We start from the raw sequence: 16,147 nt of genomic DNA on the forward strand, positions 1-16,147 counted from the left end.
TAAAGAGGACAAATTGATATGAAATGGGTAAGGAAGTTAAAACTTCAAAAATGTTGAGTAAAAGGAAAAGACTGAGGTGAATGTTGCCCGATTCTAAATAATGGTCTCTGATATGGTGAGTTATTGTTGTTAGTTATTGCGCCCTCAGCTGGTACTTTTTGGTACGACAACATTAAAAAAGCCCTAAAGCTGCATTCAAGATAACAAGAAATGTTGCAAAATGTTGCAGTGAATGAATGAGACCGTCGTCATAAAACCGTTCGGTGCTTAATTTTATTCATTTTTAGTCCTGAGATAATGAATACATGGGTTTAAAACTTTTTATTGATCTGGCAATTTAAGTAACGTTAATGCTCACTAACAACTGAGCTGAAGAACTTGACTCGACAGTGACTGTTTACATTACGATGGTGACTGTAGGTGAGTGGCTAACAAGCTAATTTATCCTCTCAAATCATGATATTTGCCAAATGTTTATGTATTTTGAAACCGAATATATATTCCTATGTATCCGCATCCTCTTTAGCATGAATAACATAGAACTAACCCAAACATAGCTTACACATTAGAGCTAATGATAAGGAAGTCTTAAACCTTAGAGCTAATGCTAAGGAAGTAAACTAGCTAAATATGACCGCCTGTATTTGTAGCTCAGGTGCTAACTGCACTGTTTTTATCGGGTCGTGCCTCGGCCAACGTTAAACACGACTCGTTTAACAATACCAGTAGCATTTCTAAGTAGGATATGAAGTGACCGTGTGATTGTCCTGTGTTGCAGTGGAGCTGCTGAGTCTCCTGCTGGTGTCTGTGCTGTGGGGCTGCACCAACCCTTTCCTAAAGAAAGGCACAGAGGGGATAGAAAATGTCCAACACAACAACAACAACAACAGAGTATCACAGCTACTGGCTGAGGTCAAGTTTCTTTTCCTAAACATCAAGGTAAATCCCGTTATCCGTTCTTTGTTTGCCAGTGAGTGTGCATGTTTGAAATATTTCATATATATATAATCATATTTTTCCTGACATTTTTTTTTCTCCTTAAAATGACTTCCTTGTGTTGCTCCACACAGTATCTGGTCCCATTTCTCCTGAACCAGAGTGGCTCTTTGGTCTACTATTATACCCTTTCCACCACAGGTGAGACACACTTTAAAACTAACAACATCATTGTCTTCTAAGGGGGAGAATGACCTTCTCACAGCTGATATTTGAACATGTGATATCATGAAGAGCACATGTGTGGTTAATAAAAAATAAAAAAACATAATTGCTCATTAGTTCCATTAAGTGTGCCAGTAAATCATCCCAGTGAACTGGCATGCATAATAACAGTGGCCCGGAAGTGGCTAATCTAAATGCAATGCAGCCATCATTAATGCTATTAATTACACCTGTGCTTTTACTGCTATGACAAGCTATTTAAAAAAATTTTTTTTACAAACTTTATTATCAACACAGTATTATTACTATACTATACAATATTATATACTTTACAATGTGCACAGAAATATACAGCTTACAGTTACAGTGCATAAAAATAAATAACCAATTTAAATCATCTGGCAATGTTGTCTATAGTGTTCCACAGGAGATGAGAAGTCTTTTAAGCTTTTTTGTTTTTAAAAACTTTACATACAGATTCAAAGAATGCCTGAAGTTCACCATAAAACAAGTATGTGCTGGGAAGAAACTGAAGAAATATGGCACAGCAATTTGATCACGTTATGAACGTCCTTGTTGTTCGACTCTACATTCAAAAATAAGACCAAAAATTCTGTTATAGGGACCAAGACCTTATGAGTCTCCCAAATGAATAAAGACATTTACATCCAAAAGTTACGTTAATTTGTACAAGCATAACATAAATAAGACAATGACTCAACCTCCTCTTTTCAGTAGAAACATACAGGGGCAACATTGGGTCTAAATGTATGAATAAATTCATTGCATGGATAACCTTTTGGTAAAAAATTTTGAGAGATCCTTTCATCCGTAGATTGATTTATAGTGATTCCCAAATATTTGATAACCTTTTTAACCTTTTTATATCATCTACTGAAGACGAAGCTCTTTCACTCAGCCCAAATGCTCAGGTGTATTTCCTGCTTGCCCACCCAGAAGTCACACACATTTTATTGATATTTTTTTAACAGAGAGAGATGCATTTTCAGAATTCCAACTCTTTCTGAAATAAATGAATAAAACATGTTTATAAACTAGTACTAAAATGTTACCTCCACGTGCTGCATAACTTTCTAAAATATATCATCATTAATCATGTAGTAGAAAGTCAGAGAGAACAATCCTGCGCCACACCTCATTTAGCTTCAATGGATCTCTTTCACAGCAGACATCATTTGTCATAGTAGAAAAGCACAGGTGTTACTAATAACACACCTGTGCTACGTGTCATGAAATGCCAAATATTCCAGTGTGACTGGCCAAGTTATTTTTATTAAGCGATTAATCTGGCGATTCTGAATCTTTTGAGTTGACGTTTTTAAATTGCTTTATTAGTCCGACCACATAACAGTATAACGTAAGACAAGGAAAAGCAGCAAATTCTTACATTTGAGCATCTGTCACATGTGAATATTTGCCATTATTGCTTGAAGAATAACTTTAACGATTGACTATCAAAATAGTTCTATTGATTGATTAATCGACCAATTGTTTCAACTCTAAACTGACCCCACATCACATTGGAAGAAATGATCCTGCTCGTTGGAACATGTGCAGCTTTAATTATAAAGAACCAATATATCTACTGTTTTTTGTTTAATAATGAGACCGTAGTGTACCAACAATTTTCTTTGATTTGATCAGACAAAGTATACTAATTAATTTACAAACATGGTTCTCATTGGACTAATGGTTCTTGTACATATTGGGAACCTTTGGGGTAATTTTCCATTTTGTACAGAGATTTGCATATATCTGTATATAGCAGGACACAGAGGGTTTAGTTTAGTTTATTTAGCAGGACAATGTGCAGTTACATTAAAAAGATGGCTGCACCAGATTTAGCATTATGCTACTTTCCATCTGTAGTCCTCCACAGTTTGCATCTTCATTTGGTAGCAGAATATTATATCTCCTTCTCTTATCCAGACTTATCGCTTGCTGTGCCTGTGGCCAACTCTCTCACCTTCCTTTGCACTCTGCTCACTGGCAAGTTACTGGGTGAAGAGTTTGGAGGCAAACGTAAGTGACTCATTTTTACACACTCGCTTGCTTTTCAGCACCAGGGCAGTCACACAGCTAAGTTATACTGATACCCATAAGGACACATCTGGGATGCTACAAGCTTGATGATCAAATACTTGGCTTCTGGAACACATTCAGCGATGTTACATAAGCAAGACACAAGTCAGTTTTGCTCCACATTACTAGACTGGCATGCCAAGACATTATCGAGCAGTTAATTCCCTCCTCTGCCTTTCTCCTCTCCTTGTAAAAGACTCTACTGGTTGTGTTCTGTCTTTTAAGATGTGCTTTTTTTTAACTTTGATTTTCTTTCATATCCTCGCCCACACTCCTCGCTCTCTGCAGAGGCTGTCGCAGGGATGCTCCTCACCATGGCTGGCATCACTCTTTGTGTTATAAGCTCCATGGATGGTGAAGACACTGGGAAGCAGAACATGACCCAGGCAGCACACTAAAGGAGATGACGATTAAAACAAATTCTCCTATACCTTTCGAGTCATTCCTTAGTAGTCGAGGAAAGACGGCCAAAGCAAAGTTGGAGCAGGACTAGAGGGGGCAATTTAGATTCATACAGCGACTCCTTAGAGCTACGGTTCTGGTGGGAGATTTGTGCCTAAATGAAGTCAGCAAGCACTTCAAAAGACCTGTCCAGAAACTCTTACACCATGTTGAAAGGGAAGTGGGTTCATGTAGGGTTCACCTCAAGGCTAGACTAGATTTATGGTTCTTGCATAGAAGTTGATGCTTGTTAACTTTTAATTTCAAGCACTCTGCTGCCCTACCACGTGACTTGCATCTGCATAAATGCTATAGAGACCACATACGAATAAGGCTGTTGTTTGAAATGGACCAATTAGATCTAACCTCCTTGTTTAACAGGGAGATCTTACTGCGGCTGCCTTCTGTCTGCTGTGGTGTGGGTTTGGGGAAGAGCAGGACAAATTGCTGTTTAGCTCAAAGCTGTTTTTCAGTGACTTCTTTCCCTTGCTGCCTTGTTTACATGATGTATTACTGAGTTAAATATAGCACTGTTTAGTTTTGTGAAAGAAGATGAACAAGGACTTAGTTGCTCTGTAAATGTACAAATTTAAGAAATAACAGTAACGTACATAGTGATGTATATTTTTATTGCCACAGTATTTAATTGACACAAAACACTGTGCAAATGACTTTGTTATTGTTGCATCTATCCAACTTGTGTGGCTGATATTTTATTAATAAATTGTTGACAAAACACGACTCTTCGTGTCATGATCTCTGATCACTGATTTTTGCAAAACAAAAATACATTTAGGCTTAAAACGTCCCAAAATAGTTTCTTATGTACATACTGTATATGGAATAAATTGCATCCACACAATATCTGCATAAGTATTATTCCTGTAAAACAGGTTGGGGCACCTGATCATGAACAGCTGTACAATACAACAAACGCTAACTTTGGGAAGCTTATAATGTCAGAAAAGATTTGTTTTGTCTGCCTATATTGTAGAGCTTATGATAGTTTGTTCGTTCTTATTTTGTCTGAGCATGATCACAATTTTGACACTTATGTTTTTCTAAAAGAAAACAGCATGAATTGATGTTGCTTGGCTCATCACCACAGTTAAAGTACGACCAATTTAATCAAACGTTCATTTAGCTGCATTAGGTCATTGCAGAAGCAGTGGCTGGGTCATCTGCTGTTATGATGTGACGTGATGATGATGATGACGATGATGTGAAGAAGCTTCTACGTTCGTCATTCACCAGTCCTGCTGATGATGGTTCTGTTCTACTGTTATTGACGGGGCATCCTGTTGGCTCTCCTGTTAGAGCAAATTCAAACATTGTAAAAGAAAAAGCAATCAAGCATACATTTTCATTGGGCCTGGTTATGGTGATGCCAATAAGAGCTGTCACGCACTGTGAGGTGAGTAAACCTGCCTTTTCTTTCTTGTTCTTTCCCTGAGAGGTGGACGATGAAGGCCTTGACTCTAAAGATGTCCGCTTCAGCTCAGGCTCCTTTTGAAATGAGAGGCACATTGAATAATGACTAAATGTTTCTGTCTATGTACTGCTGAATGTAAGCTGTTGGCAGTGCGTGTGTGTGAGCGTGTGTGTGTGTGTGTGTGTGTGTTGATACCAGTATTTTAGCAGCAGACTCCTCAGTTCGAACAGGATTTTCTGTCTGTTTGACACCATCTTGTTCAAATGACAGATCCTGTTACAGGATAAAAATATATTCTGAACCAACAAACCTACAAAAGAAAACTGAACCTTTTTATATTACGACACATTCACTATGACTAATACACGTAACCACCCACTCATACTGTACCTGCTTGTCATTGTGTTTGTGTGGGTGTTCCATCCTATTGTGCTGCTCACTTTCTATAATTTGTGCATGTCTCTTGAGAAAAACAAAAACAGATTTATGAGTGTATACAGTATCAAAAGTGTCACATATTCATCACTCATATTTTAACTGTCAACTGTGTAAACTATTATTAGGCAAGGGCACCATAATGCATGAATACACATCATGGATCTCTTTTTTTAAATTATATATGTATTTAAGAAAGTCCGTTCCGTTTCATAAATTAGAGTTTTTATCCAATCAGATTTCCCCCTCTGCTGTTTAAGAAAATAAAAACAATGTTGTTGATTGTCATTTAGCCAACAAAATTTAGAGTTTGCCGGGCTGGGCGTATTCTTTGACATCTAGCTGGCCCAGCCCCTACGTCGGCATTTTTCGGACCAGTTAGTTAAGGTGGCCGAGAAGCAAAACTAGCTAGCATCACATAACCGTAGCATAAGGTTAGTTCAAGTTTGTTTGTTGTTTTCAGCATTTTAGTAAAATGCCTATTACTTCTTGCTTTAGATTGTTGCTGCTGGTGTTGAAGGTTTGAGCACTGTCAGTGGCTGGCCTGTGCCCGTGTGTGCGCGCGCGCGTGTGTGTCCAGCAGCTTGGCTGGAATTTGTGGGGAAGCCTGTTGATCGATGATTGTGTTATTTGTGTTTTTGATTGCTTTGTGGTCGTCGTATGAGTAAATGTCACCGGTTGTTGTGAGTTTTTTTGTTTCTGTGGTAGGCCTAATTACTTTAATTTGGACTATATGTGATGACGCAGCATCACGTCACACTGCGTGGAAGTGATTGCTTCTGTCACCATGTATTTATGTCTCTGCATTAGTGTATTGAAATTCTCTAGGTGTTGAGCCTTGTGTTAAATCACTTTGTTCCACATGATAATGCCCTAGTGTCATGGTGAGGTTATTCAAAGGTGGTTTAATTGCTGTAGGATCGTACTGAAGGCCTAGGTGTAAAATACACTGCCCGCCAAAGCTGTCCACTATGTAGAAATACACCCCTACACTGTTTTTCAGAGTGAATGACAGTCAAGGACAGTGGTTTTCCTAATTTCTCCACTTAGATAAGAACAGATTCTCATGGAACATGAAACAATTGTTTGATTTATGCCTACCTGTGTGTTGTGCAGAGGACTATTTTGGTTGCTTAGTTCTTCATCCTCCACTATTTCTGCAACTCTCTTAAGATAGAAAATGAGAGACGGATATAGCCTTACCTCCGCTTGATATATTATTTCCAGCAATTAATTTACCTCCTTCAGTGATATTTTAGCATTTAATTATAGCATTGTACTATGTGGTTAGAAGGCTGAAAGCACACTGGGTAAAAGCTAACCTGGTCAACGGGAAGCTCTGTCGCTGTGTTTTCATCCTCGTGCACATCCTCGGCCCCTCGTACCTCCTCTCTTCTCTTCCGTGCTGCTCTTTTGAACACACTGGGCTGGACTGTAATACACAGAAATGAAAAAGATGCTGCTGCTGCTGCTATAATGATTACCGCAAAATGTATTTTAGTCATTGTGAATGTGAAGAAGTTAGATTTAGTGAAGAAGTTAGATTTAAAATGAGTTATATGAAGATTGGGGATCCTAACCAGATCCGTTGCTTAGCAGCGGTCTTGGCTGTCCTCTGTTGTTGCGGATCTTGACCGGCCTGGCGAAGAACACAGAGGTCCCATCTGCTCCCTCTCTCCTGCTCCTCTGCTGTGCGGCTGGTGGAGCTGCAGCTTCATCTCCTGTCGACTTCACCCTCCGACCATCTGACTGAATTCATTGGTGCAAACAAATAAATATATATTCATTTATAGGCAATAAAAAGATTGGCAGAATACACTAAAATTAAATTAACAGTCTACATATTACATTACATGTCATTTAGCTGACGCTTTTAGCCAAAGTGACTTACAATTGATATATATGTCAGAGGTGCACGCCTCTGGAGCAACTAGGGCTTAAGTGTCTTGCTCAGGGACACATTGGTTGATGCATTGCAGTGGCATTTGAACCCAGGTCTCCCACACCAAAGGCATGTCCACTGCGCCATCACCACCCATACAGTGCCTTGCGAAAGTATTCGGCCCCCTTGAACTTTTCGACCTTTTGCCACATTTCAGGCCTCAAACATAAAGATATAAAACTGTAATTTTTTGTGAAGAATCAACAACAAGTGGGACACAATCATGAAGTGGAACGAAATTTATTGGATATTTCAAACCTTTTAAACAAATACAAAACTGAAATATTGGGCGTGCAAAATTATTCAGCCCCCTTAAGTTAATACTTTGTAGCGCCACCTTTTGCTGCGATTACAGCTGTAAGTCGCTTGGGGTATGTCTCTATCAGTTTTGCACATCGAGAGACTGACATTTTTGCCCATTCCTCCTTGCAAAACAGCTCGAGCTCAGTGAGGTTGGATGGAGAGCGTTTGTGAACAGCAGTTTTCAGTTCTTTCCACAGATTCTCGGTTGGATTCAGGTCTGGACTTTGACTTGGCCATTCTAACACCTGGATATGTTTATTTGTGAACCATTCCATTGTAGATTTTGCTTTATGTTTTGGATCATTGTCTTGTTGGAAGACAAATCTCCCGTCCCAGTCTCAGGTCTTTTGCGCCGCCCATCAGGTTTTCTTCCAGAATGGTCCTGTATTTGGCTCCATCCATCTTCCCATCAATTTTAACCATCTTCCCTGTCCCTGCTGAAGAAAAACAGACCCAAACCATGATGCTGCCACCACCATGTTTGACAGTGGGGATGGTGTGTTCAGGGTGATGAGCTGTGTTGCTTTTACGCCAAACATAACGTTTTGCATTGTTGCCAAAAAGTTTGATTTTGGTTTCATCTGACCACAGCACCTTCTTCCACATGTTTGGTGTGTCTCCCAGGTGGCTTTTGGCAAACTTTAAACAACACTTTTTATGGATATCTTTAAGAAATGGCTTTCTTCTTGCCACTCTTCCATAAAGGCCAGATTTGTGCAGTATACGACTGATTGTTGTCCTATGGACAGAGTCTCCCACCTCAGCTGTAGATCTCTGCAGTTCATCCAGAGGGATCATGGGCCTCTTGGCTGCATCTCTGATCAGTCTTCTCATTGTATGAGCTGAAAGTTTAGAGGGACGGCCGGGTCTTCGTAGATTTGTAGTGGTCTGATACTCCTTCCATTTCAATATTATCGCTTGCACAGTGCTCCTTGGGATGTTTAAAGCTTGGGAAATCTTTTTGTATCCAAATCCGGCTTTAAACTTCTCAGTATCTCGGACCTGCCTGGTGTGTTCCTTGTTCTTCATGATGCTCTCTGCGCTTTAAACGGACCTCTGAGACTATCACAGAACAGATGCCTTTATACGGAGACTTGATTACACACAGCTGGATTCTATTTATCATCATTAGTCATTTAGGTCAACATTGGATCATTCAGAGATCCTCACTGAACTTCTGGAGAGAGTTTGCTGCACTGAAAGTAAAGGGGCTGAATAATTTTGCACGCCCACTTTTTCAGTTTTTTATTTGTTAAAAAAGTTTGAAATAGCCAATGAATTTCGTTCCACTTCATAATTGGGACCCACTTGTTGTTGATTCTTCACAAAAAATTACAGTTTTATATCTTTATGTTTGAGGCCTGAAATGTGGCAAAAGGTCGAAACGTTCAAGGGGGCCGAATACTTTCGCAAGGCACTGTATGGCGCGTTCATCCCACCTTGGAATAACAGACACCGCCCCCGTGGTTACGTTGTTTTTCCGACTGCCAGCGTTCACATAGTCGGGATGGGTGTTCTTCTTCTTCTGTTATATTGGCGTTTGCCATAACAACTTGTTGCAGGACTGCCACCAACGGTTGGCCGTAGCCTAGAGCATCAGGTGTGTGAAAACATGGAGGCCACAATAACAAAAGATTTTCGGCTGTTTTCTTATACGAGCATAGAAACAACACATGGACAGGTGTTTGTTTGTGTTATCTGCAGGACAACCAACGGGAAAGGACACGCATAAGGTGTTTGTTTTTTTTATACATGAGCCTATTTATGAATAATTTGTCTGTGTATGTTTCTTGGCAGAGGCATTTGTCCACAATAAACAGTTTATTGTCATTGAAATATGTTCAGTGAACCAAAGTCGCCTACATCCAACGTCAGTTGTCAACAACGCGTCACCAACTGAGAAACTCCCCAGTTTCCCACCTCTGATGAAGTGACGTGAATGATGACGTTTTCACTCGGAAAAATGTTTTTCCGATGTCCATGAACGCACGGATAGCTCTTGTAGTGTGAATACAAGACAGTGGAGGATTGTTTCTTACCTCTGGGGAGTTGAGGAGGGCTGAGTCACTGTACTGGTCTTCTGGACCGCTGCCTGCTTTCCTGTTCTAAGAGAAACACACAATACACATACAAGACAGCTGTCACTCACAACGGACATGTTGCAAATGAACTGTAGGCTGCACAGGAACAATGCTAAGACTGTATGAAAGTAAGGGGAATAAATCACAGGGTTAACTGAAGGTACCTCATTTCTCCTTAACGGCCTTCTCTTTCCTGGGTAATATCTACAAAATAAAGAAAACCTCTGTAATGTAAAAAATAAATAAAAGTGCACAGTATTTTTTTGCTCAGCTCCTGACAATCACTATTTTATTTTAGAGCAGCAGAACAGATGCACATGGACACATCTTTACAAACATTCACAGAGGACCTTGCTTAACAATACCTCTCGGTAGCTTTTGAAACCAACAGCTCCACATATGGAAGTTTCTTGAACCTCTCGGTTCCTACGGCAACATAGCAGTGGCCGGTCTCCAGCTCCATAGCTGAGGACACAGTGGCTCCTTCCAAAGAGCACAACCTGATAAAGCACAGGGATTAGGGGAAATATTTACCAGATTTCACCTCCTCTACTTGTATTCCAGGCAGTCTAAGTGTATATGTATGTGTCACTGACCTGCGCACGGCTCCGGTTCGTAAGCTGACCTTCTCTGTGACCAGACTCAGGATCTGCTCCAGGTCCTGCCGCATGCTCCGAGGAAGGATGAATCGGAATGGTGGACACAGGAGATCTCCATTACGAAAAACGCTAAACAGAAAGGATAGTTTCACATAGTTGCAAATATTTTTTAAATTCTCTTTTAAATAATACTTAACAATACATGCCCATATGTACACTGACACAGTTATTGTTCCTCGTGTCTATACCGACCATGACGAGATCCTTTCCTTATGTTATATCACTTAGTTTAAAATTTGTTTCTGTGAAAAAAATGCTTTCTGTAGTTTAGACAAAGCTTTGAGACTTCAGCAGTCTGAATTAGAAAAATCAAGAGAGTATCTTCCAAAGTTGTAGTCTTTTTATTGCAAAAGTCACTCTTTTTTGTTTCCCTGGATTAAAGGTCCCATGACATGGTGCTCTAGGGATGCTTTTATATAGACCTTAGTGGTCCCCTAATACTGTATCTGAAAGCCATGATCTCTCTCTCTCATGGGTGGGCCAAATTCTCTGGGCGGGCAAAGCAGAGAAAGGGGAGGTAACCTTGCTCCTTATGACCTCATAAGGAGCAAGATTCCAGATTGGCCGATCTGAGCTTTTATTTTCTCAAAGGCAGAGCAGCATGCGATATCACGAATCCCACTATGGTCACACCAGGACCTGCCCTTCAACAGCATTTATTGGCCAGGCGTCCATGAGAACGTAAGGTAACGTAACCCCATTTGTTCAGGACCAATCGGCTATCCTAACCTTAACCACTTGAGGTGAAATGCCTAACCCCAACCAATCAAGCCTTTGTAGGGCGGGTCTTGGCGTGGCCATAGTGGGATTCGTAATTTTGCGAGCAGGATACCCAGGGCTCGGTTTACACCTATCACCATTTCTAGCCACTGGGGGACCATAGGCAGGCTGGGGGAACTCATATTAATGTTAAAAATCCTCATAAAGTGAAATTTTCATGCCATGAGATCTTTTAATAAACACTTTGATCTGATGTTGTGGCGCTTAATGAAAAGTCAGACAGACATTCACCAACAGTATTACAATTCATCCTGAATGTGTGTACCAAAATGTCATATAGATCCATCCAACAGTTGTCAAGATATTTCATTCAAAACCACAAATGTGAACTTCATGGTAGGGCTGCACGATTATGGCCAAAATGATAATCACGATTATTTTGATCAATATTGAGATCACAATTAATTATCACGATTATTTGTTGATTTTAGCCAAAACAAATTTTATTGTCAAATAATTATATAATTATAACTGCTTTTACATCCATATTGTGCTACATTCCTACTAATACATCCATATTGTGCTACATTCCTCCTTTATTGAAGGATACTGTGAAGGAGTATGCCATTTCAGGTGTTGTGCGACCGCTTTCCACACATGCATGTTTGCCGTGAAAGATACAGGCAACACAATTTTCTGTTCACGTTAATGGCGCATGTGGTGCCTGGTATCTACCGGACGAAATAGCTACGCGGATTTCTGTGGCTCATTACACTGACACTTACATGTCTGCGTTGCGCTCTGATGCTCCGAAACCCACGTTAGAGGCAACATAAACATCACTGCATGTCACGCTAGTAAACACAAATAACACGTTACACAGCAGGTAACGTTAGCCTACCGTTAGCCACAGTAGTAACTGGATTAAACACGGCTAAAATGCTGACTGCTAAACAGTGTAGTGCGTCTGTATTTCACTGTAGGATTCCAACAGCGGGACGTCCAGCAGTCTGCTGCTAAAGCTATGAGCTAAAAGACACAAACTAGCACTGGTCACTGCTGTTGTCTGAAAAACAACACAGCCGGGACAAAACGTTGCGTTTACTGGTAAACTGGTAAACATTGTGACCGGCTTATGATGACCTACTGCTACCTGTTGTGGAATTTTCCTCACGTTACTCTGTCCTCTGTGACTGTCTACATCTAGAAACTAAGCTGCGCGGTGCAGGCAGGGAACAGCTCTGATTGGCTCATGGAGACATGTGATCAGACAGTGGTTTATGGAGCGCTAGATTGGCTTTGCAAAAACGGTTCTATGAAGGGAATGACGCATTTTAAATATCGCTCAATCACGCAAATTTGATCGTGGGAAGCCAAAATCGTGATCGCGATTAAAATTCGATTAATTTTGCAGCCCTACTTCATGGTAGCACTAGAGGAAGTCAGGAGATCACCAAAGTCATCAGGATTCCTACCGTTCCTACCAAAATGTGTGCCAATTGATCTAGATGTTGAGATGTTTCACAGGATATGTGAAAGCTTTGAACCTGTGTGTGTGTGTGTGTGTGTGTGTGTGTGTGTGTGTGTGTGTGTGTGTGTGTGTGTGTGTGTGTGTGTGTGTGTGTGTGTGTGTGTGTGTGTAGTTTGCATGTAGTTTGTCCAACTCACTGTATAATGCAAGGTACAGGTATAAACTTCCTCCATTTGGCTGAAACGTTTGGCCTCTGGGTTACTTTGGCCTGTAGAAGACATTCAGAAAACCAGATGCACGGTACTGCAAAACATGGGAATATTGTGCGATATTGAAAATCAGTTTTAAGTAATTCCATGTCCTACGCATCAAATCTCACTGCACATCCATCACAGAAGAATCATTTATTCTGAATGCGTAATGACCGACTAACTATTCTGCTCATGTCAGCTCAAGTGCTGTAGCCAAGGAACCAGACGTCACTCCAAGACTTCACAGTCTGATCTGAGGGCTCTTCACAAAGCCCATGCCTTCCCATATCAATGAAATCTGGAGCCAATATCCGTGTCTGCCTCTGATAACGCAGCTGGACTAAATCAATCAACTCAGAACAAACCAGACATTGATAATCCTCCCTTATTGTTTTTACTTTGAAGTGGCAGGCTTTTAATACATTTACAGTGTCTCTGAGAAGAAAGGAAACGTGGGGCGGTGAATATGGGCATCAGGCCTGTCCAGACATGCACATAGCCCTGATTATAGTGCGTGGTAGCATAACTCTTTGTTTCACAAGCGGGACCAAACACAACTCGTATACGGACACATTTCCTGCATTGCTCCACAGCAACCCCAACACAGGCATGTAAGACTTTAAAACCAAGGAACTCTGCTTTCCAAATGGCAGACACCCAAGGCACACACAATTATTCTCCGCTCCTTTTATGTTTTTCAGAAAGTAACACCGACTGAGAGCACACTCTATGTCTGAAAAACCAAGCAGTCATCCCTGCCAGCTGGTCAGAAAACAAAGACAGTACTTGTCAGCATGAGTGGCTGTGTGTGTGTCTACTTGTTTGAAATCAATTTAGTGTGAATGTTAAGAGAGCCCCTGTCTGCATAATACTACCATCATCATCAATGTGCCCTGGAAACAAGCTAAAGAGAAAAGACTTCAGATTCATTCAGAGAATTTTCTTGATGAAAATGATCATAATCTCTGATATAATCTGGGAATGTCTGATCACTGATGATATCCAGCTGTAATTACTGAATCTAATGTCACACAAGACCCTTTAAAAGGCGCCCCGCAAGGCCTGAGTGACTGGTTGATGGACAGCACAATCATTAGCTCAGTGTTTCCGGTAATTTACATGACAACCAGTGACATCAATGGGAAGGTTAGCGCAAAGGGTGACCCTAATCTAACTAATGCTAACATAACATTTATAGGCAAATATGAGCTTGTCTCGGTAATGGAAAGTCCTGCAGTCGTTTTCATATTTGATTTGGCAGGCGTTCAAATGGTCGAGTTGATATGAGTAGCAGTGCGGTCAGGTAGTGCATTCCTCCTGGTTAGTCTGTGATTAATCAGTGATGGACTGTGCTGTTGGCCTTAAAAGCAAGCCGTCCACATGACAAAATAAAAGCCTACCTGGGTTTCTTCACGGGCAGCAGGCTGCTTTTTCATTCTTTCGTTCAGGTAACTATACATGAAAAACAACAGATATGATGAAGAAAAGTCTTCTAACAATCTCTTTTCCAAACACCCAAAAGTATGTCAAGATTCATTCTAAATTCATTTACTTTCATTTTAGAGACCGCAAGCGTCCTATTAACACATTAAAGTGATCCCTAATATCAGCACAGTGAATGTTTTTTGTACTCACTTCAGTTTCTTGAACCTTTCAAAGCCAGCAGCAACATACTGGGCTCCTGTCTGAAGATCCTGGAGGTCTGTGACCCTGTGGCCCTGTCTGGGGGTGTACAGAGTCCTGACGGCAAGCGGAGCACCGATGCTCTGGGTCACTTCAGTCAGAAAGGCCTCCATGGTGGCCACCTGTCGCTGGTTGACCACGAACCTCCGTCCACTGTAGAAGGGGTCTCCATTCTTATACACCACCACGTTCTTCACTGGAGGCAGGAGAGTTGTGGCTGCGGTGCTGGCAGCCATCGGAGCCGCTTGTTACTGTCAGAGTCCACAGACACATTTAAAAAGAAGAAGCTGATTTTGAGTCCACACACACAAACACCACATAATTCTCTCTAGATACATATAATTTCACTCAGAGTTGCATTAACTAACCATCATCATACACCAGATACATTCATATACCCCATTCTTTGGGTCACACATTAATACAAATACATATTACATGATCTGTGATCCATACAAACACTGTTGAGTCACTCACAAGCCTGGTGGAAGATTAAAAATTGAAGTCAAAGGTGAAAAGCAGTCCCTTGTGTTGTTGTGGTCCGCTGGACTCCCACTCACCACGTTCTGCTCTCTCTATCCCCCTAACACACACACACACACACTACTCCACTGATGGCCGTAAGTATTTCCTGGTTGCTATGGCAGCGTGGCCAGCAATGACTGGCTTTGTGGGCCAAACCATCGGCAGCAACCACAACAAAAGAGACAGACAGAGAAGGAGAGAGTGGTAGGTCGCTTTGTTGTAAGCTGAATCAATAAGATAACCTCTACACCCAGTTGTATTTTCCCAAAAAAGAATTGCCAAATATCATGCATATTCATTTTTGTTATCATGAATATTAGCATTACCCAGCAAGTGCAAGAACCAGCAGGTGATAAAACCAATACTGACATTTCTCAGAATTGTTTTAAACACATTTAAAACAAAACTACCAAAAACACCATTTTAAAAGCAGGACAGCCCTTTTCACTGGTATTGTACTTATTTTTTCTAGCCTTTAACCCTTGTGTTGTCCTTCGGGTCCCAGTGACCCGAAGGACAACACAAGGATTATGTACTTCCGTTTACTTTGTTGAGAATTGCTCTCTAAACAAGGGTTAATACAGCACCTTAGTTCTTGTTTGTACAGCATTTTGGTCAGCTTAAACTGTGTTTAAATGTGTTCTAGAAATAAACTTTACTTACTTACTTTACACAAACAGGGTTTAGAGAGCAATTCTCAACAAAGTAAAGGGAAGTACATAATCCTTGTGTGGTCCTTCGGGTCACTGGGACCCGAAGGACCACACAAGGGTTAAAAGCTTTTTCCTGTGGGTGCTCTTTAATAACAAGTATACCAAAAAACAAAAGCGGTTTATTTGATAAAATAGGGGATATCTGTTGGATGAACTTCTTGTGTGAGCTCATTCATTGTGATCCAAGTGGGAAATTTGAGCTTCTATGAGTCACAACAAACCAAGAA

At 40.8% G+C, this 16,147-nt stretch overlaps 2 protein-coding genes across 3 annotated transcripts; one reads left to right on the plus strand and one right to left on the minus strand.

The window, feature by feature from the left end:
• Window positions 1–177: 177 nt before the first annotated feature.
• tmem234 (transmembrane protein 234) lies at window positions 178–4,446 on the plus strand. The gene is made up of 5 exons (XM_039786684.1): window positions 178–420; window positions 779–939; window positions 1,071–1,137; window positions 3,112–3,204; window positions 3,553–4,446. The coding sequence occupies exons 1-5, from the start codon at window positions 408–410 to the stop codon at window positions 3,660–3,662; spliced, it is 444 nt and encodes a 147-aa protein (XP_039642618.1). The 5' UTR covers window positions 178–407; the 3' UTR covers window positions 3,663–4,446.
• Window positions 4,318–15,699, minus strand: dcdc2b (doublecortin domain containing 2B). Of its 2 annotated transcripts, XM_039786681.1 has the most exons (15): window positions 15,160–15,695; window positions 14,635–14,933; window positions 14,400–14,451; window positions 12,946–13,016; window positions 10,495–10,626; window positions 10,264–10,398; window positions 10,063–10,102; window positions 9,857–9,922; window positions 7,153–7,321; window positions 6,895–7,004; window positions 6,674–6,739; window positions 5,528–5,599; window positions 5,333–5,410; window positions 5,134–5,211; window positions 4,318–5,015 (listed from the first exon to the last, which is right to left on the minus strand). In XM_039786681.1, the coding sequence occupies exons 2-15, from the start codon at window positions 14,916–14,918 to the stop codon at window positions 4,953–4,955; spliced, it is 1,416 nt and encodes a 471-aa protein (XP_039642615.1). In that variant the 5' UTR covers window positions 14,919–14,933; window positions 15,160–15,695; the 3' UTR covers window positions 4,318–4,952. The 2 variants fall into 2 exon arrangements, with proteins under 2 accessions (XP_039642615.1, XP_039642616.1); XM_039786682.1 differs by lacking the exon at window positions 6,674–6,739 and having other exon boundaries at window positions 15,160–15,699.
• Window positions 15,700–16,147: the final 448 nt, after the last annotated feature.

Source organism: Perca fluviatilis, chromosome 20 (assembly GCF_010015445.1).
Source record: "Perca fluviatilis chromosome 20, GENO_Pfluv_1.0, whole genome shotgun sequence".
In the NCBI taxonomy this organism is placed as follows: Eukaryota; Metazoa; Chordata; class Actinopteri; order Perciformes; family Percidae; genus Perca; species Perca fluviatilis.